The sequence below is a fragment of the Hylobates moloch genome, unplaced genomic scaffold, assembly GCF_009828535.3.
Source record: "Hylobates moloch isolate HMO894 unplaced genomic scaffold, HMol_V3 SCAFFOLD_8, whole genome shotgun sequence".
In the NCBI taxonomy this organism is placed as follows: domain Eukaryota; kingdom Metazoa; phylum Chordata; class Mammalia; order Primates; family Hylobatidae; genus Hylobates; species Hylobates moloch.
In genome coordinates this window covers 36089146-36113240 of record NW_026652283.1, presented here as the reverse complement: position 1 = coordinate 36113240, position 24095 = coordinate 36089146, and the positions used below count along the sequence as shown (strand labels likewise).

General features: G+C 46.7%; 1 protein-coding gene across 2 annotated transcripts in view; it reads right to left on the bottom strand.

Moving 5' to 3' along the window:
• Nucleotides 1-9642: 9642 nt before the first annotated feature.
• The window catches only part of CUNH1orf94 (chromosome unknown C1orf94 homolog), a 42862-nt gene continuing 28409 nt past the window's right edge, over nt 9643-24095 (bottom strand). The window contains exons 5-7 of one of the 2 annotated variants that reach the window (XM_032159056.1): nt 20472-20549; nt 16318-16514; nt 9643-10092 (exon numbers count right to left, since the gene is read on the bottom strand). In XM_032159056.1, coding sequence (XP_032014947.1) covers nt 10017-10092; nt 16318-16514; nt 20472-20549 — 351 coding nt within the window. In that variant the 3' untranslated portion in view covers nt 9643-10016. The remainder of the gene's footprint in view (nt 10093-16317; nt 16515-20471; nt 20550-24095) is intronic. The other variant, XM_058443464.1, reaches the window with a different exon arrangement.

The following is a 24095-nucleotide window of genomic DNA, read 5'->3' as shown; positions in this document are numbered from 1 at the left end:
CCTTCTAATAAGACTGCAGCCCTAGAAGACCCTTGGATTGCATCCTGTGAGAGACCCTAAAGCAGAGGAGCCAGATAAGCCATGCCCAAGAAACTGTGAGATCATAGTGTTATTGTTTTACACTGATATGTCTTGGAGTAATTTGAGACACCAAGCAGTAGATAACTAACACTACAACCCTCTGCATCTCCATGGTGCCTGGAGAACTATGATAGTAGAAACATTTCATAGTATATTTGTATCTCTCACCCTCCCCATCACCCACACTATAAACTTTCTGGGCACAGTCTATGATGGGTTTACCATTTAATCTATGGTTAATGCCTATCTCATAGTTAGAGTTCAACAAATGCTTGTTAAAAATTATTGAGGAGCAGGCACAGTGGCTCACGCCTATAATCCCAGCATTTTGGGAGACTGAGGTGGGTGGATCATGAGGTCAAGAGTTAGAGACCAGCCTGGCCAATATGGTCAAACCCTGTCTCTAATAAAAATACAAAAATTAGCCAGGTGTGGTGGTGTGCATCTGTAGTCCCAGCTACTCAGGAGGCTGAGGCAGGAGAATTGCTTGAACCTGGGAGGTGGAGATTGCAGTGAGCCAAGATCATGCCATTCCACTCCAGCCTGGGCAACAGAGCAACACTCCATCTCAAAAAAAAAAAAAATTATTGAGGAGTCTCTCATTAGAAATAAATTACAGTTGGGTTTATGCATTAACCTGTGAATTAGTTCAGTTCTGAGGATCTGATAAAGTTTTCAAATTTGCAAAACTCAGAAGCAGAACCTGAACTGAGGGCACTTTACTGTGGCTCTGCTCCTCTCAAGGCCCCATTTGGGTGGCCAGGGAGTCTCTACACAGTATCTCTGTCTCAGCTTCTTCAACATCATAATTCTTGAAAATAGTATTTGTAACACTAAACCACATGAGAGGACAAAGTGACCTGCCCATCCACCTATTCTAATTAATATACTTTTAAACCTTTCAAGGAAAACCATTTCTCCTCCTTTCTTTACACCACACAAAGATTTAGCCATAAGATTTCGGCTTAGAGTAATCACATCCTGAATCAATGGCTTCTTTTTCGATTTAAAAAAAATTCCTCTAACATGTTCATTTTAATTTTAAAAATGCTATTTTAAATGGTAGGGAGCCTTTTAATTCTCCACTCTGGGTTATAAAAAAAAAATAGATAGGCAGAAATGTGTTATTAAAGCTATTTTTCTTGGCGTTCTGGTAATTTAATAAACTGCTGAAGCTAAGCCTTAAGACTTTATGATGCAGCAAGAAGAGGACTTGTCTGTTGATTAATAGTTTTTGATCATCCCCCACCCAACCCCCCTGCTTCCTGGGGTGATTCCTGAAGGACAACAGGCAATTTCTGAAGAATGAAGAGGATTTGGAGAAACACTGTACAAAAATGTTTTGTCCAGCGAATGTTAATATCCAGGAACATACACACACTCTTCTCTAAGGCTTGGCATGCTTGTGAACTGGTGGAGATGAGTCTCAGAAGATAACTCTTGGAGAGAATTCACTTCCACATTTGATAACTTCAGAGCATTCCACAAACCTTCAAAAATTCCCATGTCAAGGTTATTGGAGAATATCTTAGGTGCTTGGGCTGCCATAACAAAATAGTATAGACTGGGTGACTTAAATGGCAAGAATTTATTTCTCACAGTTCTGAAGGCTGGGAAGAACAAGATCAAGGTGCCAGCAAGTAGGTTGTATTCTGAGGCCTCCGTTCTTGGCATGTAGGTGGCTTGATCTTGCTCTGTGCTCACATGACCTCTTCTTTGAGAGAGAGAGTAAGCTTTCTGTTGGCTCTTCCTATAAGGACACTAAACCCATCTAATCTAACAGGACCTAATAGGACTTCATCCAATCCTAATTACCTCCATGGTCCCATCTCTAGATACCATGACACTGTGGGTGAGGACTTCAACATATGAGTTTTGGGAGGACACAGTTTTCTAGTTATTAGGCCAGTTACTTGGCTTCAAACCCATTCCCAGTGCTCCTGAAACTCTGTAAGCCATGTTTTTGCTTTGCCTTCTGGTTCCCTGTCAGGCTCTGCCAATAAGGGGCACTAGAGGCTGGAGGAGGAAGAAGGGGTTATTTGGTGCCATTTGGCTCCTATGCTGGTCAACATCAACCTAGCAATGGCAATTTTTTTTCCAATAGCAATAGTTGCATCCAGTTTACCATTTTCCCAACACTTGCAAACTTGCAAAACCAGCCTCAATGTGCCTCCTCCTCAGAGAATGGGTCCGTACCCCATAAAGCCCTCCTGTGTGCCCAGAGACACTAACATCAGCCAAACAGCCCCTGCTTCCCAGATCCAGACATCAGCTCCTCGAGGCTCCTCCTCCAGCCTTTTAAGTTTTAATCATTACACCCTCTTCCCTTTGGGCAGCAGCTGCTTCCTGCAGTTGCTACTTCTGCGATACCCTTGGAATTCTTTTTATGCCTTTTCAGTTTTTCAATACAGACCCAGCCATTATATATATTAAATTATTTCTGTTGAAATAATTGAAGTCACTTCTGTCTCATGCCTGGGCCCTGACTGATAGTGGGGACTTGGCCCCATTTATTGGACAAAAAGATGCAACACTGAAAAATATAGATAGGCCACCTTTGCATTCTCTAGGACTGTTTATCTCCTTGTAAAGTGAAGCAAATGACAAATATGTTTCATTTATGAGCTTGACCCCACCAAGTCAATTATCTCTTTCTCCTTTTGGTAATGCCTGGACAATGTGTTTGTGGCAAGGAAAGCTTTCTTTGTTGAAAAGCCTTTCTTCTTTCTTGCAAGGTAGCTAGCTCTGTGACGGCAGAGCATATGATTGTTTACCTATATAACTCAGCACCTAGACCAATGCCGGGTACAAGGGAGGCATTCAATAATAATCTGCTAAATAATTGGATGAATAAATACAAAGATGGGTGAATGGAAGAATGGACGGATAAATGGATGGATGAACACTACCTAATCTGAAGAACATCTGGTAGCAAAAAGAGGAAGGTCTTCTTGAAGGAATAATGTTACTTCGTTTTAAAATGTCAATTAGGGGCCGGACGCTGTGGCTCATGCCTGTAATCCCAGCACTTTGGGAGGCCAAGGCAGGTGGGTCACAAGGTCAGGCAATTGAGATGATCCTGGCCAACATGGTGAAACCCCATCTCTACTAAAAATACAAAAATTAGCTGGGTGTGTGCCTGTAATCTCAGCTACTTGGGATGCTGAGGCAGGAGAATCGCTTGAACCAGGGAGTCGGAGGTTGCAGTGAGCCGTGAGCCGAGATTGCGCCACTGCACTCCAGTCTGGTGACAGAGTGAGACTCCACCTCAAAAAAAAAGAAAAAAGAAACCCAAAATTACAGTAGCTTTTAAAAAGCATTCACTTTCCTCTCATGTAAACAAAACCCAGGGATAGGCACTCTCTTGTGGGAGGGTTGGTTTGGCCATTCCACAATCTCAAAGGTATTAAGAGGCCCAGTTCCTTCTTGAGGTTGGTTGCACTACCAACCTCATCACAAGGCCTCCACCTCTAGAAACCACACAGAACACTTCTGCTTACATCCCATTTGGCTGTAAGTAAGTCACATATTCTGGAAGGCCATGTGTCACTCTGAAAGTGGGGTTCCTTTACTAAGGAGAAAGAGGGAATGCATATTTGGTACCAATCGACAATCCCTGTCATATGGAGAAACGTATAACACAGAACTGAGGAAGTCCGCCCAAATGAGGGAGGCTGGGAGAAGGATTTGAAGCCCTGGAGGAGGAGTTTGAGAGTTTGAGAGCTGACTTCCCTGCTTTAGGTGACCGCTCCCTTTCTTATGGAGAATCCACCGCTGCTTCCCTGACCTCCTCGGCCCCGCCTCCTACTTTCTTATGACACTGGCTCATACTGGAAAATGACTCAGAAGTCTTAGTTGTCTGAAAATTTAATAGTCATGAACCATATGGTGTAAGTTCCAACAAAGTTCATTCGCTGTGGGCTGTGTTACAAGAAACAGGGAAGGACCAGGAAAAGTGGGTAAGAATGTTGGCTCACTGTGTGACCTGAAACAAGATACTTACTCACTGTGAACCTTAGTTTCTGCATCTGTAATAAATATATATCTCACAGGGTTATTATGAACATTAGATAATAAAGGTGATGTATATAGCACTGTGCCTGTTCCATTGTAAGTGCTTGATGATTAGTAGCTGGTATTATTTTATGAAGTATTTCTAGAACTCCCACAAAATGCTACTCCTCAACTTGCTTAAACTATATAAAGACCACTGTTAGTGTTAAGGTTCACAAATAGGCTGGGCTCGGTGGCTCACACCTGTAATCCCAGCACTTTAGGAGGCCGAGATGGATGGATCACCTGAGGTCGGGAGTTTGAGACCAGTCTGACCAATATGGGGAAACCCCACCTCTACTGAAAACACAAAAATTAACCAGGTGTGGTGGTGTGTGCCTATAGTCCCAGCTACTTGGCTGAGACAGGAGAATTGCTTGAATACGGGAGGTGGAGGTTGCAGTGAGCTGAGATCGTGCCACTGCACTCCAGCCTGGGGAACAGATCGAGACTCCTAAAATAAAACGGAGAGAGAGAAATTCACAAATAGAGTGTGTCCAGGAAGAAAACTGGAGGCTTACAACTCGAAAACATGTCACATGGGAATTCACTGCAAGGGCCAGGAATGTTAAAAAAGCAGACATCACTTGGCCGGGCACAGTGGCTCACGCCTGTAATCCCAGCACTTTGGGAGGCTGAGGCGGGCAGATCACGAGGTCAAGAGATCGAGACAATCCTGGCCACCATGGTGAAAACATGTCTCTACTAAAAATACAAAACTTAGCTGGGTGTGGTGGCACATGCCTGTAGTCCCAGCTACTCGAAAGGCTGAGGCAGGAGAATCACTTGAACCTGAACCCAGGAGGCAGAGGTTGCAGTGAGCCAAGATCGCGCCACTGCACTCCAGCCTGGCAACAGAGCGAGACTCCATCTCAAAAAAAAAAAAAAAAAAAAAAGAGCAGACATCACTTATCTGACCCTCTGAACTGGACTGGGTGACCCTGATATGTGCTCTCATAGCTCCCAGTGTGTGCCTTTGGTAACCTCATCACCTTTCACGGTAACTATGATTGAATATTTGTGCTTAAAAATTCACACGGCCAAGCACTGTGTCTGTCTTGCCCACTGCTGTATCCCTAAGGATACGTTTTCAGTGACTGTGAGCTGAATGCATCGGGTGGGGGAAGGTGGGTTTGAAGGAACCCAGAGAAGAGCTGGGAAGAGCTGGGAGTTTTCAGTCCCATCCAGACTTCATGATGCTGGATCAGGAAAAGCACTAAGGGTCCCTGTTCCCATTATTCTTCAACTATAAGTATTTCTGGAATTCCCTGAGAGGTGAGCAGAGTCAGGGGTGCAATGTGTTGGAAAAGCATTGGCCATTGGCTCCAGGCCCCTGCTTCAACTAAATTTTCTCCATAAGAATTTCTTGAGAAAAAAGTTTCTAAGGACTTCTGAGAATCTGATTCTCAAACATCCTGGGATGAGAGCTGGGGCAGGGGGCTCTATCTGTGTCAGAAGGCAGCTTGAGGCCGGGCACGGTGGCTCACACCTGTAATCCCAGCACTTTGGGAGGCCGAGGAGGGCGGATCACAAGGTCAGGAGATCAAGACCCTCCTGGCTAACACGGTGAAACCCCGTCTCTACTAAAAATACAAAATTTAGCCGGGCGTGGTGGTGGGCGCCTGTAGCACCAGCTGTTGGGGAGGCTGAGGCAGGAGAATGGCGTTAACTCCCGAGGCGGAGCCTGTAGCGAGCCGAGATCGCGCCACTGCACTCCAGCCTGGGCGACAGAGCGAGACTCCGTCTCAAAAAAAAAAAAAAAAAAAAAGAAGGCAGCTTGATACAATTCAACAACATTTTTGATACCTACCATGTGCCAAGCATCATACTAGTGTTCTACATGCAACTTCTCTCTCTTTTAAATAAATATTTATTTTTATTAAAATAACGCATATACATAGTTTAAAAGCCAAATAGTGCTAAAAAGACTCATAAACAAGGCAGTGATCCCTGCACCGTCTTCCCCCACAGAGCAATCCCCCTAGCTCTCTTGGCTCTTTATCTTGGTGTTTATCTCCAGATTTCTAGATAATTCTATGAACTCCACTATCTCTGGTATCATCCATTTTAGGTATTACCTCCTGACTTTCTATTATGATAAATGAGGACTTTAGCTCTATTCACACCCTCTCTCCAGCTTCATCCTCCCACCGTGGTTATAAGTTATGACCATTTTTTGTTAAATCTATATTTGAACTTTTTACTGTTGTGACCAGGTAAATACTGTTCACTGCTGAGTTAATAACAATTGTTCCATTTTTAATTTGAATTTACAGTTAAAGCTTCCCACACCCACCAACTGCTATAAAACAACTCTTAATACAGTTTTCCACAGAATCAACTCTGTCAGAATAATCTATCATTTTTTTCTCCAGCCCTTCCCCAACCCCCACTGATATGCCTCTCTTCTGGAGCTCACCAACTTCCTACTCCCATCTGGACTGGTGGTGGTGGCTCTCAGAGGCTCTGTTTCATGGCTCCTGAGTGAAGACGTTCCTTTTCCATCACCCCAGGAATCTCCTTAGCCTCCCTCCACATTGGATACCTGATTCCTGGATTCCGTGTCTTCTTTCTTTGTTTACCCACTTGTCTTAGTGGAGCACACCTTCCCTTAGCTTCCTGACAGATGTGCAGGGAGGTAAATTTTTTGAGACTTTGCAGATCTGAGAACGTCTTATTCTGCCTTCACAGGGCAGAGTTTGGATTTAGAATTCTCGGTCGAAAATTATTTCCACTCGAAGTTCTGTCACCTTTGTTTCAGGATGTTCTAGGTGCCAGTGTTACTGTTGAGAACTCTGATGCCATTTTGGTTCTTGAGCATTTGTATGTGAGTTGGTTTTTTGGGAAATTTTAGAATCTTGTCTTTATCCTTGCTCTTCTGAAATTTCATGGGTATATTCTTCGATGTACATCTTCTTCTTTCACTTTGCTGAGCACTTGTTTGGGCCTTTCAATCTGGGGGATTTTCTTTTATTTTTTTCATTAGTATTTCCATCCCCTCGATCTTCACTCTGTTGCCTAGAATGTCCCTTAGCCAGATATTGGGTCTCCTGGACTGGTCCTCTCATTTGCTTATCTTTTATCTCCTATAACCCACCCTTACGTCTTTTTTTATTCTCCTTTCATGAGATCTATTCAATGTTAACTTCCTGCCCTTTCACTTAAAAAATTACATCAACTCTCATTGTTTTAATTTCCAAAAACACTTTCTTGTTCTGATTTTTAAAAATAAGCATATGGCATATTGTCCTTATTTTTAAAATGTACTACCTTATCTCCCTTAGAATATTATGGTCTGTCTCTCCTTAGTTCCTTCTTACCTTTGCTTTGATTTATTTCCTTGTTGGAGACAGTTCTAAAAAGTTTATTGGAAGCTCTTTGTAAAAGGGCATTAATCATAAGGTAATTTTCACTGGTACCTCCAAATGCGTTGGAGGAAATTCAGCTTCCCTAGCGGAACTTCCAAACCTCTGCTTCTTGGTTAAAGCCTAGCTGCTGGCATTGAGCAGTGTATGTGTATTTCACTTGATCCCCATTTTCCATCTGGGGCCTTATCTCCACAGTCCTTATGCATGGTCTGTACCTTTCTCCTGAGAAAATGCCTCCTGTCTCCTACAGAACTGGCCATGGCCTGTGGCTTTGTGGGGCCAGGTTGCTTTCACCTCTTCCTAGGCCCACCTCCCATGGAGTCTAGCACCTGGCACCTCCAATTCCAGGACCATGAGGGCTCTGCAGGAGAAATGGCTAGCTTCTTGTTGATATTTCCTTTGGCAGGCATTTCCATGTGATCTTCCCCTGTTCTGCTAAGGCATTTACCTTGCCTCCATCCCATTTCTGCCTTTGTATATGGGATGGGATTGCCAACTTCTCCGAGTTTTATCGAGGATAGAGTTCATACAGGTTTACTTGTTCTCCTTGTTATTTGCGGGTAAGTTTCAAGAGAAGAGGAAAAGAAACATCTTTACTCCACCATCTTAAAGCCACAAGTCTATGCTAAATAGACAAAGTTTATATTAAGTCTACGTTATCTTTTGATCCTCAAAATTCAAAGTTTATATTAAGTCTACATTATCTTTTAATCCTCACAACTCCTAATATGGCCAATCATGGAATAGAGGTCCAGAGAAGTTAAGTTCTGTGCCCTAAGTCGTAGTTGGAAAGCAGCTAAGAAGCCAGGTCTGGCCAAAGGCAAACCCATAATTTTTCTTTTACTGTCTCCTGTTTCCCAACATGCTGAGATCAAGGGAGGGTGGCAAATTATAGTCTAGCCTGGATCAATACCTAGAAGTACAATATAAGAAAGACCTTTGGGACAGACTGTTAACCAAGGCTATCAAGAAGAAACAAGAAATGCCCAGAGTAGGGTCCAGCACTGGGGAAGGGAGTTGAAGGACTTCCAGGGAATCTTAGACTTAGGCCATGAAGAAAGTAAGAAGGCATAAGTCTTGAGGGAACTTGGGAGAGAAATTGGTTTCCAGGGACCCAGAAAGAAAGACCAGTGAGGCCGATGGGGTTACACTGTGAGAGCAAAATAAATGCTCCTGTGGGCACTGGACTTAGGCCCATCCTGAGACACTGGTGACTTCCAGACCCCCAGCCTCTCATTGCTATCTTGATTAGGACTCCTAATATTCCCCAGACTGTCTCTCGCTGACCTCAGCCAGGGTGGGGTTCAAATTCCAGGTGAATAACTGGGTTGGTAATAGAGCAGGTCAGAACTGAGAATGCTGGTCCAACCTGGATGTGCATAGAGTATCTTTACTCTATGGATGTGCATAGTGCAAAGAGTATCCTTACATTAATTCCTGTTTACACATGCCACATGGGTTTCATTTCACAGACCAACTCTGATCAGTGACAGCTGCCTGGGGCACCACAGGGAGAATGACTCTGTGGCTTTGTCCAAGCTCAGGGGGATAGAATGACAGAGCTGATTAGCGATGTCTGCCAAGGGGGTTCAACAGAAGAGTTCAAGAACGTGTGCTGTCACAGATCCAGGCTGTCTCCTCTTCCAAGACTCATGTCCTTCATCAATGTGATCAAGTTGCTCTCAATGTCCTTATTCGAGTCATTGGTAAGAATTGAACAAGATAGGTCTAGGGATGCCGCCATTAGGTGCAGTTTTGACATTGACCTCTATCTTGGTACTGATGTACAATCATTGGATATAGTCTGCCACATTTAGCATTAATTTTGAAATTGTTTTCCAGGCTACATTTTCCAATCGTTTGTCCAAAAGAGACTTTTTATGGGAAACTTCCACTTGGGATAGGACAGAGTGCATTCCCTTTATGATGTCCCTTCCTGAGATGCATACACTGGGATGTTGAGACGTGAGTGGATCACAGGGGAAAAGAGATAAGCCCTCTCACTTATGATCCCTGAGGTCCAATATTTAGATAGCAGCCTGTGGTCTCCTTTCATGCCCTGAGTAAACGCTGAGTCTCGTGGGGAAAATGAGAGGTAAAGATTACGCAGAACACAACAAAAATAAACAGGCACGCTCCATTTCAAGCAGCTCATACTTTTATCATAAAATACAAACTTTCTAAAATTAAGTGTCTTACTTCTATTTTACCAACAACAACAAAAACAAAAATCACTCATGTTAGCTACATACAGATGCATGAGTGGTTGAGCAAGCAAGTATGAATATGAGGGGTGTGTGTGTGTGTGTGTGTGTGTGTAGCTTGTGCCATGTGTGAGGAGGGCTATTTGTGTGTCAGTGTTGGCCAATAGATGAATCTGGTCTTGCTGTTTTGTCTGTGACCTGGTCAGAATCTTGCCTTTCCAAACTTCATACCAAGCTTTTGCAGAATCCAAAAATCAGAGCCCCTAGCCCTGATCCAAGGGCTAAGGGAGGAGAAGGGAGAAGAGGAGATCTAAAAGTTTATGCCATTCCCACTGGAGGAAAAATAGGGGCTGTGCATCAAGGGCCCTCCGGATGTCGAGCCGAACCTGGAAGAGAGGGAGGGTGGATGCCATGATGAGATTCCTAATGTTATTGGAGAGAATTAGAAAAATATATATATTAATTTTATGGTTGTCAGAAACAGTGAAGACCATGATAGGCTTGGAGGGTAAAGGCTTTGGTATAAGAAAGGCTTTGGCCCTGGGAAAGTAAACTATTAAAATAATACAATTAGAGGACAATCAAGCACTTCTCCTTATGCTTACTTGGATCAGGAAGTCCCTGGGAGCCTGTAAAGATTGTTTCAATGGAACCTACACTCTCTGCCTGCCTGAGACCCATAGAACAGGCACCCTCTCTGGACCTAAGCATCTTACCTGTATTCCTGTGACCACTCTACCTGCCTTAGAGGACCAGACGTGTCCCTCAGGAAAATCTACAACATCAGAGAATTTAGAGGCAAGTCCAGCATAAGATCTTCGGGGCTGGACAATCCCAGAGTCCCTCCTCCCCTTCCCAGCACCAAGCTAAAGCAGGCCCTTCACTCCATCCCTGACTGAGAAGTAAGCACTGAGACATCACTGAGTGCCTAGGGCTTTGCTAGACCCTCAGGGAAGGAAGAGTTAAGACGTGAGCCTCACCGTCTAAGAGCAGAAATGCACACGCCTCTCCTTTTCTCCCTGGCACACTCCTATCCATACTTCAAAATAGAGTTCAAAAGCCATCTCCTCTGTGAAGACTTCCCTGACCTCTCCAGATGGAATCATTTACTCACACTTCTGGAATCCTACTGTAATGTGTTCACCCATCTGCTCAGATACTTTGAATGAATGGGAACAGAACTCAATACAAATTACAGTAGAGCAAATGGCTAGATTTAATCTAATCCTGGGATTCTCAATCACTTTTCAGCTGGGCAGATGCATATTATAGAAGAGATTCACGTTCATGGTACCCTCCTATGAATTGATGAAACAAAAAGCGGGGGCAGAGGAGGGAAGAAGCAATGGAAATAGACCACAGCATTCATTTGTAGTGCCTCAGCAGCTAACTGTGTCTGTTGCTTACTGAGTGTCCATGGGCAAGTTAGGCTGGGTTGTCTCACTACCTTCTCACTAAAATAAGTCCCAAGAGAGCAGAGACTTTACCTATTTCATATCCAGTGCCCAGGACCTGACACAGTGTGGGTGCCTCATAAGCAATCCATGCCAGCGGTAACCCAACCTCTGTTTCTCTCTTTCAGAAATCATATTGGAAGATCATTCAGAAATCGTAATGATGTTATTATAGGGATACCCTGCATTCCACTCTGACTTACAAAATAAAGGCTTAACCCACACTTCAGTATTTAATAATTATCAGTAATCAACAATGATCATGACACAGCTCATATCTGATTGCCACACATGCAGCTAGCTCCTCCAGGCTGAGAACTTCGGATCAGATCAACGGCCACAGGCATGATCTAGACAGTATGTACACTAGAGGGCCAGGAAGTGGACGAGAGTTAACAAGTAATGCTTCCTGGAGGAGGAGGAGCTTGAGTTGCCTGTTGAGTACAATGAACATGTGTCCTGGTTTGCCTGGGCCGGCCTCTGTGTTGGTATTTCTGGTATAATTATTTTATAGTTTCATTTATTTGAAACAGAGTCTTACTCTGTCACCCAGGCTGGAGTGCAGTGGCACGATCTTGACTCTCTGCAATCTCTGCCTCCCAGGTCCAAGTGATTCTTGTGCCTCATTTTCCCCAATAGTTGGGACTACATGTGTGCACCATCACACCTGGCTAATTTTTTGTATTTTTAGTAGAGATGGGGTTTCACTGCGTTGGCCAGGCTGGTCTCAAACTCCTGACCTCAGGTGATCCGCCTGCCTTGGCCTCCCAAAGTGCTGGGATTACAGGTGTGAGCCACTGCGTCTGGCCTGGTATAATTATTATCTGTACTCCTTTTATCTCTCAAATTTATTATTGCTTGGAAGATAAATTGTATGGTTATCCCACCCTGATGAATGTGTGCAAATCGACTTGGCAGAGGGGAGGGCTCTACTTCTCCTTCCCTGAGGACATGGAAGCCTCTCGCTCCTTCCTCTCCCCTTCACACAGTTTTGTCTCTTGATTCCACCTTTTCTGCTGACCCTCCTTGTCTTCCACACTGAACTCTCTGCTTAGGCCCATGCATCCTCCCCGGCCAGGTGCAGCCTCACCTTGATCTTGTTCCATCCAGCACCTCCCGTCGCCACCCCAACACCAGCACTTTGTTCAGGAAACACTTTCTTCACTTGGCTTCCTGCACGCCACTTTCCCATTTTTTCCCCACCTTTCTAGATAGTCCTACTTATTAATAGAATCTTTGCTGGTTCCTCCACATCTCCGCAGCCTCTACATGCTGGAAGTCTCAAGGCTCAGCCCTTGGACCTCTTCTCTTCTCTATACTTGTGTATTTTGGGCCATCTCATCCCATCCCATCCCATGCCTTGAAATATCATGTATATGCGAATGGCTCCCAAATGCATTACCAGCCCCAACCTCTCCCCTGAGTTCCAGACTCCTATATGCACCTACCTATCCATAGCTCCACCCATCCGTCTAATGACATTCTCAATTTTCACATGTCTAAGACTGACTCTTGGTAAACAGATCCTTGCTCTAGTCATCATGACCTTGGTCGTTTTTTGTTTTTGTTTTGTTTGTTTGTTCGTTTTTGTTTTGTTTTGTTTTTGAGATGGAGTCTTGCTCTGTCACCCAGGCTGGAGTACAATGGCATGGTCTTGGCTCACTGCAACTTCCGCCTCCCTGGCTCAAGCGATTCTCCTGCCTCAGCCTCCCAAGTAGCTGGGATTACAGTCACCCACCACCATGCCCAGCTAATTTCTGTATTTTTAGTAGAGATGGGGTTTTAGCATCTTGGCCAGGCTGGTCTCGAACTCCTGACCTCAAGTGATCCACCCACCTCGGTCTCCCAAAGTGCTGGAATTACAGGTGTGAGCCACTGTGCCTGGCCCAATGACCTCAGTATTTTGGCATTGCCGTTGCTCCAGTTGCACAAGTCAAAAACCAAGGAATTTGCTTGACTTTTCCCTTTCCCTCATTACACATTCAACCAACATCACGTCCCACCAATTCTACCAAGAAAATACCACATCACAGATCTTTTCACCTGCCCCCTTTCCCAGGGTCACTGCCTTCATCCATCCCACCAATGCCTCTTGCTCAACTGTAAAGCTCCTAGCCTACTCCCCTGCCTCAACTCTTACCCTCAAAGTCCATTCTTCAGACATTGGCCAATGTGATCTCTTTTCTATAGAAAATTAGAACATGTCCTCATCAGTTTAATGGTTCTCCACTGCTCCTGAAACAAGAGTTCTAGCCATGCCTACCAGGCCCTGTCTAGTCTGGCCCTGGCTACCTCTGATTTTAATTCCACGCACTCCCTCCCTCACTGTTTGTGCTACAGCCACAGGTTCCCACCTCAGAGCCCTTGCACTTTCTATTCTTTCTGCCCAGAGGCTTATCCCTGACATGTATGTGTGGTTCATTCTCTCATTTCATTTAGATCTTGGCTCAAGAGGCTGCCCTTGATTCATCTCCCCACCCCAACCCATATCCTGAGGACTGGCCTTGCATGTTTGCTTGTTTATCTCCTTATTGTCCATTTCTCCTCCTAGAATGAAAGCTCCTTAAGAGAAGGAAAACCTTTGTCTCGTTCGCTTCATTATCCCTGGTGCCTACAACAGCGCCAGGCACATACAAGGTGCTGGATCAATATTTTTTGAATGAACAGATCAACCCCTCTGGGTACTCAGGCTTGCACCCCTTACGTTATTTTTCTGACCTTATGGTCCTGGTCTCCCCAGCCTCTCAGAACGCCAATCCACCCCTATCCTTCTCATCCTCCTCTTTGCCTCCACTGTCTCTGGCTCTTCTCAGGCTGTTCCTTTCTCAGGCTGCCTTCCCACTCCTCCAACCTCTGCAGACCTATGGAGACGAAGTCTCAACCTTCTGGTCTCACAGCTCCCAATCGGTGGTTCCCGAAACCTGACTGAGGAGACATTGAGACCACCGTCCCTCCCAGACACAGCCAGGGCTATCTCCTGCAGCAAGTCTGTCTTCCCAGAGCCCAGAGTCACAGCACAGATGTGGGAAGTTGGCCAGCCTGCAGGGGGCTTGTCTGGGTCTCTATTCTCACCTCCACGGGATGATAATCTCTCCCACAGGCCCCTAGAGCCACCTCCAGACCACACCCTATCCTGCTTCCTCTTTCTCTTACTTCCAGCCCATCAATTCACTCTGATGTGCATAAATCTTCCCTGGATCCCCAGGCCTAGCAGTCCAAAGCCTTTCATAATCCAGTCTCAAACTCCCTTTTCCAATCCTATATTCCACCTTTTTCAGAGACAAATCTACTGCTTCAGCCAGACGCCTTTATTCCCCAGGCCTCCAGCTTGCTGCCTGCCTTCCCATCTGAGGGCCTTGCTCCTCCTGCCTGGAATACCCTCCTCCAAGCGCTGCTGACTGGAACCTCCCCGGCTGCAGGGATTCTGCCTCTGTCCTCGGGCCGCTTTGATGGTTTTCACTTTGCCAGGGCACTAACATTGTTATGCCCACATTTCATCTGCTCTCAGTTCTCTGAAGGGAAGAAGTGTGCCCTATTCATCTATAGGTCCCCTGCAGGCTAAATTCAAATTAACTACATGTGTTAACACAGCATTTCCCAGGGTGTGTTAGGTAGAACACACCATGATATACTCTGCAAGAGAAAGGAAGAGAGAGGGAGGGAGAGAGGAAAAGAATGAGGGAGGGAGGAAAGAAGGAAGGAAGGAAAGAAGGAAGGAAGGAAATTTTTTTTTTTAAAGGATGTGGACGCTGGGCGCGGTGGCTCATGGCTGTAATCCCAGCACTTTGGGAGGCCGAGGCAGGTGGATGACCTGAGGTCAGGAGTTTCAACATGCTGAAACCCTGTCTCTACTAAAAATACAAAAATTAGCTGGGTGTGATGGTGGACACCTGTAATCCCAGCTATTCTGGAGGCTGAGGCGAGATAATCGCTTGAACCTGGGAGGCGGAGATTGCAGTGAGCCGAGATCGCGCCATTGCACTCTAGCCTGGGCAAAAGGACAAAACTCCATCTCAAAAAAATAATAATAATAAAATAAAAAAATAAAAGGGTGTGGATTTCATGTTTAAATAATACTATCGACCACCTTCTTGAACATTCTCCATGAACCCTAGGAAATTAAATGATCTGAGAATTCCAACAGTTAAGAAATCTGTTTATCTCTGTTTCCCACAGCTTTTCCCAAACAGATCTGACTACTGAAACCACTTTCTGCATTTATCCATTTTAACAAGCTATTTGGAGAAAATAGTGATTGAAAGGATGAGAGTTTGGGGACATGGGTTGGCACTGCAGGGAAGGTTCTGTGATGGGGAGGTGGAAGGATGGGAATCACTGCCAGGCTGGGAAGGTTGGCCTTAATCCTATAAAGTGAGTTTCTCAAACCCAGGCACCCATTCCCTAGGGTGTGCCCAGGAGACTGGGATTCCCAGGAATGACACGGCACCACCTGCCCCTTGGAGAATCCATATTAGTGGAAGGTTTGGTGGGTGGGAATGAATGGCTATGTATTATTATATTAAAACAAACACAAATTTGTGACTCAACAGCATGCACAATTTGAGTAGAGTTTTCAGCCAGAATGTTGAGTTTGTGCTGGTTGTTTGCTGTTAAACCCTCAGACTGTCCCAGGAAATAGGAGCTCCTTGCCTCTGCAGTTTGGGGAACTTGGTGGAAAAGTATGGGCAGCCCTGATAAGCAGTCAAAGGCTCTTCAGCGGGGCCCATCACAAAGTCAATGGGATGTTCGGGAGATTAGCCTGGCGAGGAGCTCAGGGTGCCAGCAGTGGGAGGTGACAGCTTTAAGGAGATTAGCTGGCCATGTCCTGTTGTAACCAAGCACATGAGTAAAGGCAGTTGCACCAACTGCCCCTGCCTGTGGAGTAGGGTATCCATATGTTATGGACCGTGCAGTTGCATTTCTGCAACCAGACCTGAAATACACCTAGAAAAGGGGCCCACCAGGCCCTAGACCCTCTTCATCTCTGCACCAGGTCCTTCCAGGGCCCACACAACCACCGGCCACAGGTACAGGGCCCACCCCACCCCACAGCCATGGAACACACATACCAGGAAAGCACTGGTAAGCCCACCCAACTTGCCCCCGCTCCCACCAGCTTTCTGGATACCCTTAGGCTCCCAGTGTGGGCAGACTCACCCATATGTTTGGGGAAAGAGGTACTGCGGTCCATCTCCTGCCATTGGGGGAGGGTCTCGGGGATTGGCAGACATCTTTGGAGGTATCCTCTGAGGGTAGGGATAATTGGGCTGGACAAAAGGGATGTAGCTCGGTAGTGGGGTGTAGGAAGAGCGGAAGATCTGCTGTCCCATCTGCTGTGGGTTGTATGGCGTCACCTGCAGGTCACAGAGAAGAGAGGGGTGAGGTCACCATTCCCCAGCCCAACTCTAACCCCAGCCACCGCCCCCGGCCCCGAGTCTCACCCCCTGTGCCCCTCAGTCACTGTTGGGTACATAGAAGGCAACATGTTGGAATGGAGAAAGCCTAGGGCTCAACTTATGTAGGAGCCTGGCAAGTTACCTAATTTATCTGAGCCTCAGTTTCCCCATCTGCAAAATGGGAGAACACTATCTACGTTGTTAGTGGGGATAGAGTCAGGTGATACAAGTAAAGAGACAGGCATATAGTAAATAGCAAATCAATATTATTTCCATTCCCTTCCCTGTTTCCCTAGCTTTTCCCTCCTTCAATAACCATCTAAAAAGCCCCTTGTTTATTTTTAAGGCTTTCATTATCCCCAAAAAGCTGTTGTGATTTACGCAGCTCTGGCTTCTATCTCTCTTGAGATCCTTTCAACAGATTCCAAGTCCGAGACAGCCCTACCCAGTGGAAAGTCCTGCGATGGCAGCAATGTCCTACATCTGTGCCGTGTGACGTGGAAGCCACCGGCCACACACGACAATTGAGCATTTGAAATGTGGCTCATGGGCGTGAGGAACTGAGTTTTGAATTGTGCTTAATTTTAGCTAATTTAAATTTAAATAGCCACACATAGCTGGTGGCTGCCCTAGTGGACAGTGTGAGTCTAGGAGGAAGGGCAAAAAAGGGCAATGGGGTTGAGCACAAACTCTAGGGAAATACAGGAATTCAGTAGTGCTTCCGAGACTTCCCGTGATGAACTCCGACCAAGAACCGGGGCTCCCACCATCTTGCTGTGACAAGGCAGAGGCCTCATCCATCTTGTTGAACCACTATCTCCCCAGCCCTAAGACAGTGCCTGGGACACAGTCGCTGCTTAACAAACATATGTTAAATGAATGAATGCAAGAAAGGGAGAGAAAGGAAAGCAAAGAGGGGCAGAAGGAAGGAGGGAGGAAAGAAAAGACCACTAAGGCATCTGCTTGAATACCTAAATGATGGGGGGCTCGTTACCTTATGAGCACTACATTCCACTACTGACAGCTCCAAATACCAGAAAACCTTTTCTCATACGGAGCTGACGTCTATCCTCTTGTGTACTGAGGGGAGTATCAGTCAGAACTTGAAGAAACTTCTGGATTTCCACTTTAATAGCAAGTCTGGGGTTCAAGTGCTCAGGAGTCGGGCACTCTGACAGCCCTCTCTCACCCCATACGCCCTTATCTAAAAAAAAAATCCACAAAGGGGGCCGGGTGCGGTGGCTCAGGCCTGTAAATGAGCACTTTGGGAGGACGAGGCGGGTGGATCACAAGGTCAGGAGTTTGAGACCAGCCTGGCCAATATGGTGAAACCCCCATCTCTACCAAAAATACAACAATTAGTCAGGCGTGGTGGTGCATGCCTGTAGTCCCAGCTACTCGGGAGGCTGAGGCAGGAGAATTGCTTGAACCTAGGAGGCGGAGGTTGCAGTGAGCCAAGACTGTGCCACTGCACTCCAGCCTGGGCAACAGAGCGAGACTCCGTCTAAAAAAAAAAAAAAAATCCACAAAGCCTAGCACTCATTGACTGCTTAAAATGTGCCCAGCCCTTCACATGGATGCTGTCATTAAAACTCCAGAAAGCCCTGTGAGGTAGGGCCGTTATTATTTCCAGTTTGGAAACAGGAAATCTGAGGTTCAGAGAAGTGAAGCAACTTTCTCAGTGTTTCCAGCGTCTGAGTTGTGGTCAGAACGCCAGCAGGGTAAGCCCGGAGCCCATACCTTGTTTCTCACTAGCCTCTCTATGCTGTGTCCTCTTTGGAAACCTGAGTCCTCCCTTTCGGTCCTCCCCAGTGTTCTTCAGTGGAGATGTGGGGCCTGGTGATGCTGGGTGCAGGTACCAAATCCCAAGGTGATGAGGTAAAGGTCAGAACATGCCAAGAGCACCTCGCAGGTCAGATGGGAGTCATGACCCTGTGGGTCAGCATGGCAGAAAGTACCCCTGTCCTCATGGGGGAGGAAGTGTCTGGCCCTGGGAGGGGATCGAAGTGGAGGACGCAGGTCCTAGAGCTCACGCAGTGTTATAAAAAATGTGCCCCTGATTCCACGTATCTGATGAAACTATAAAGTACAGCTTTGTAGCCCACTCTGGGGCCATCTCCAAATATAATCCTCACTGACAAAAGCAATGGAACAGTGTGCCCAGAATGCTGCATTTATATAAAAATGTTTATATAAATAGACATCGCCAGAAAAATATGTAAAAAACCATTAGTGGTTGCCTCCAAGTTTTAAAATTTTTTACCATGTTTTTATATTACTTTTTTCAAATGCATACACATGCATGCGTGCATACACATACACATAATTGTCTAAAAATATTCTCTCTGGAGCCAAGCGGACGATATTCCTGTTCAAGGGGTGGGGGCAATGGGGCCGAGGTTCCCTGACCCAGCTCATCTCTCATCCAGTTTCATCTCAGCATGCAAGGGTTCCTGCTGCTGAGAAATCAGTGCTGGCCCAGGTAACAAAGCTGCCTACGCCTGCGGGCTCCTCCCTACCCTCCCGAACATTCTAACACATTTCAGGCCAGAGGTGCAGTTTGCACGGAGGGTGGGGCTCCCTGGGGAGACCGGAGAGACAGAGGCTGTGTGAGTTGGAGTGTGGGGGTGTCCACCTTTGTGTGGAGGAGCAAGGCCAGCCTGGGGCTATGGCAGGCTGGGTGTTGGTGCCCTCTGCTCCTCCATTCTAAGCTCCTTTCCTCACACCCCCATCCCTGCCCCAAGACTCAATACCCCTCAATGTGCTTCTGTATCTATTTGTGTGCCTGTGCCTGCACACAGGCTCCTGCAGCTTGGTGGCATGTGTACAACTATACCTGTGTTTCTATCTGCGTGTGTGTGTGTGTGTGTTTGCATTTCTCTTTCTGCTGCTTTATTTTCAGGCAGCATTTTTGTGCATCTACGTACAAGATGTAGTAAAGCGTGGCCATTGCAGCGCCAGCCTGCCAAAGGTCAGACCTCACTTATTGTCCCACAGATATTTATCCCGACCTACCCATGAAAGTCGTGTTGCCAGATTTAGCAAACAAAAATACAGGACACCCAGTTACATTCAAATTTCAGATAAACAATACATATTGTTAGCATAAGTATATCCCGTGCAATATTTGGGACATACTCAACACTACACATTTTTTCCTTGTTTATCTGAAATTCAAATTTAACTGGGTGCCCTGGATTTTAACTGGCAACCCTACATGGGAAGAATATGACTCCTCAGTCCCACTGATGCTGGGCAAAGCCATGTCGTTTGCTTTGGTCAGTGGAAGGTGGGTGGAAGTTCCCAGGGACAGGTCTGAGCTGAGGATTTTAGAGGCTTCACGTGTTTCTGCTTGCCCTGTTGGGCTCTTGGCATCCACCGTGGAAAGAGCAAGAGGTACCGAATCTTCAGCACAGGCCCAGGAGAGGCACGTGGAACCCACCTACACCTGATCCACAGCCCAGCTCAGCCAGCTCATAGACCCAAGCAAGAAATTAATATTCATTGTTGAAAGTCCCTGAGATGTGGAGGTTATGTACTGCCACAGCAACACCTAATTTGTATGTTCACTTTATGACTTTGGGCAAGTTACTTACTTAATCTCTCTGTGCTTGGGTTTCCTCATCTATAACCTACCTCACAGGGTAATTCTGAAGACTAAATTAGTTAGTGCACACACAGTCCTTACGGACAGGCCCAGCACACAGGAAGGGCTCCATTAAGTGCCCAGTGTTGCCACACAGGGACATCGGTTTGTGTTTTCCACACGCATGCCAGTATGTGAGTCTGTACTCCAGAGCCAATGGTGGGCCAGGTGCCTGGTCACCAGCTGGAAAAGGAGGAGGGAGCAGATGCACCCTCTGACCCAAAGGCCTTCATGGGGCCAGGACAGAGGAGGAGAGATGGTCTACTCACCTGTCGGGAGTAACATCCCAGCTGGGGCTGCAAAGCCCGCTGATAGGGCATCCTCGCTGCCTGCTGTGGATACAGGCCCTGGGGAGAAACAGAGGCTCGGTATGGCCAGGCCAGGGGTTTCCTGCCAAAGGCAGCAGCTACTCAGCTCAGTCCCCAGACGGGGCTGAGTTTGTCCCATCACATTGCTGACCAGATCCATGGGATGGCTGAGGCCCGCTGGAACCAGGCCAGGAGAAGCAGGACTCACACCACACAGGAAGCCCCTCTTAGGCAGCCTTCGCAGCCTTTCCGGTGAGTGTGGGAGACACGAGCTTCAGGAGTCTGACTGCCTCCTGGGTCCCAGATCTGTCTCTTAGTGGCTGTGTGACCTTGGGCAAATCACTTCACATCTCTGAGCCTCTTTTTCCTTCTCTAAAAAATTACACGTGCTCAGGCCTGCAAAGCCTATGAAGGTAGCCACATTATCTTTGTTGCTGTCCACACAACTTTTCTAAATGCCTTCCCCTAATCCCATACCCGCCCTCTGAAGACACAAGGTGTCTACGCACATCTCTACGTCTGTGTGTTGGTTTGCATCCATGTTTAAGTACACCTGCATGTGTGTTTGCATTTGTGTCTATGCAGCTGTGTATTTCTGTGTCCAAATATACAACTGTGAACCCAGGTGTGTTAGTGCTGCTGTGTATCTATGTGCCCGTCCATGTACCTGTGTCTGTAGCTTACGGAGAGGGGCAGAGTGAGGATGAATGTGTTAATACATCTAAAGAGCTTAGAATAGTGCCCAGCACATAGGAAGGACTCAAGTTCGGTGTGTTTGTCATCCCTCACTGCCTCCTCCCTTAAACAGATTTCTGGCAGTTCAGCCAGATGGGAAATTGACATTTTACTCACAATTCTGTTTTGGGGTGCTCATGTGTCCACACACAGACATAAGACACACACACACACACACACACACACACACACACACACACACACACATACCGCAGAACTGCTGCTGTGGCAGTGGTCAGTTCTAGTCTCAGACTCTGCCTCCACCTGCCAATCCAGAGTTTTCCCTTAAGATGAGGCTCAAAACCCAAAGCACCCCTCAGTCCAGGACATTTTCTTAGAAGATCTGCTGCCCGAGAGGCTGCCTTCATTCTCGGCTCAGCTTGTGCCGATGACCAAAGTGTTGATGATGGCTGACCCTACACCCTTGACGGTTTCCTCATGGCCTGTGGACTTTCTGATATGGAGTCTGCAAGTAGGTCTCCCTGCTCTCCTCCTGCTCCATCTTCCAGGTCCCCAAGAGTGTACCTCCTCTCAGAGCCCCTCCTTGCTCTCTGCTCCCATGCAGGGGACACTCCTGACATTCCTGTACTCAGGCCCCTCTCACTTTTGTCCACTCCTTCACCTGAAACCACTCACCTGCTCCCCTTTACTCCAAGCCCTACAGCCCGGGGCAGCCTCTCTCTCCTGTTATGACCACTGCCTGGTCTCTGCAACCCCAGCCTCTGCCTGAACCTGGACAGAGCAGTCAGACTGATGGGGTTGCCTTACCTGTTCTCAGCCCTCCGTGAGCTCCAAGGCCACTAGGCAGGTTGCTAAGTGTCCCTCCTCTGTTTTGCCCCCTCCTCTGAACCCCGTTAGCACTCATCTCTGCTTTCTACAGGCAGTTGTGCACCTGCCTGTTTCTGTTTATATGTGTGTGCATCAAACATGCATATATATCGTTTGTGTGCAATTGTGCGTGTGCACGGCATCATACACAAGACCTCTGCTGGGAGCATTCCATGTCACCATTTTTGAAACTCATCGTTCCCTCTCAGAGAGTGGCCAGAGCTATGCCTCCGGACTGCAGAGCCTAAGTTGCAGCAGCCGAGCTTCCCTATGGGACTCTTTCATCTTCCCTCTGCCTCTTTTTCATCATCTTCTCCCTCAGGTACAGCACTGAGCAGTCTCCAGAATGCCCAGCATGGGCCACGCCATCCACCCCTCACAGGAGCCCATCCAGTAGGGACAGCAGAGGGCTTAAGCTGGTGGCCCTGGTCCTCCTGGGAGCACCAGGGAGGAAGGTGCCCCTTGCTTTCTACAGCCAACTTCCCCAGCCTCCACCATCCCACACCTGCTTGTGCCAGGCTGCCCTAGGCTCTATGGATGGCAAACAGCTGCCCACTGCTGCTCAGTCCCAGGGCAGATTCTCAGGAGATGGTGCCACACTCATGAGTTAGAAAACACTGCATGACTTCAACAACGTTTCTAGTTGTTAGAATTGCAGGTTTGTAAAATCACAGGCAAGGGTAAATAAACACTCACTGTTCTTTGCTTAAGCCATGACCCCTTCCCATGCACCCTCCCTCCTTAATTGGGAGCAGAGTTCCTTTATGCCAAGTAGCCCAGGAGCCTCTGAAGCTCCTCGGTGTTGGGGACTTCGTCTTCCACATCTCTGAGTCCTCCCACCACAGAGCTCTGGGTAAATTGGATTTGGGACCTTATCTTTATTCCCAATGCTAAGCAAGGAAGAGACCAGGCTAGACTGTTCCCCATTTCTCCTCTCTGTCCCCTCAAGGTCTGTGGAGCTCTCTGACCCCATTTCCTTGGAAGATTGAGGCCGAATAATAATAAAAACCAACATCTGTGTCACAGCTTAAATTTTACAGTATTTACCCTTCCACGGACTCAATTAATCCTTACAACCATATCAGTAGCTACTGCTGCTGCTGCTGTAATCGTTATGAACCCATTTCACAAATGAGGAACCGCAGCTCTGAGAAGCTAGCCAGCCTAAGGCCTAACTTGGAAGCAGCAGAACCTTTCAAGTCAAGTCTACTGATTTCAAAACCTGCCTGCTATTATCTCGAAGCTGGACAGCATTGTGAGATCACAGAGGCTGGGAGAAGGTAAATTCTCCTTCCTTACCACCTGGGAGGACCAATGCCTTCCACAGCCAACTTCAGCTGGGCCCATTCAGTGCTTAATTCAGCAGGCCTTACCAGCCAGGGTCCTTCTGCTGCTTCTGCTCAGAAGCCCAGGAACCTCATAGTCAGTCCTACGATGCTCAAGACAGAGGACCTTCATGCTCAGAAAATGATATGTCCAAATCTCACCCACTCCAAAAAGTCAGAAGACATTAACATAGCAAAGAGATGCTATCCCCACTTAATAAAACAAACCATTGCAAATTAGTTTTACATGGTGAGCTCTGTGAGGGCATTTCAGAGTGAATCGGCTTGTACTAAATGAATTATGCAGTTGTTTCCCCTTTAGAGGTGGAGATGCATAGAGCTGGTCTCTGGTTTATTCCTGAACTTGCGTTAGACTCCAAGCTTTTCTTGGGCGTCATTTTTTTTTTTTTTTCTAGAGACAGGGTTTCGCTATATTGTTCAGGCTAGCCTTGAACTCCTGAGCTCAAGCAATTCTCCCATCTCAGCCTCTGGTGTAGGCTGGGACTCCAGGCACACGCCGCCGCACCCGACTTTAGTCATCTTTGAATCCCTCCACCTAGAACAATGCTCAGCCTCTAGTAGGTGTAGGGAGAAAAGGTTTTCAAAATTACTTAAATTAGTGAGTAAATAAATACATAGAAATGAGTAAATCGTGAGTAGGTGAGTAAATGAATAGTGAATAAGCACACGGAAATGA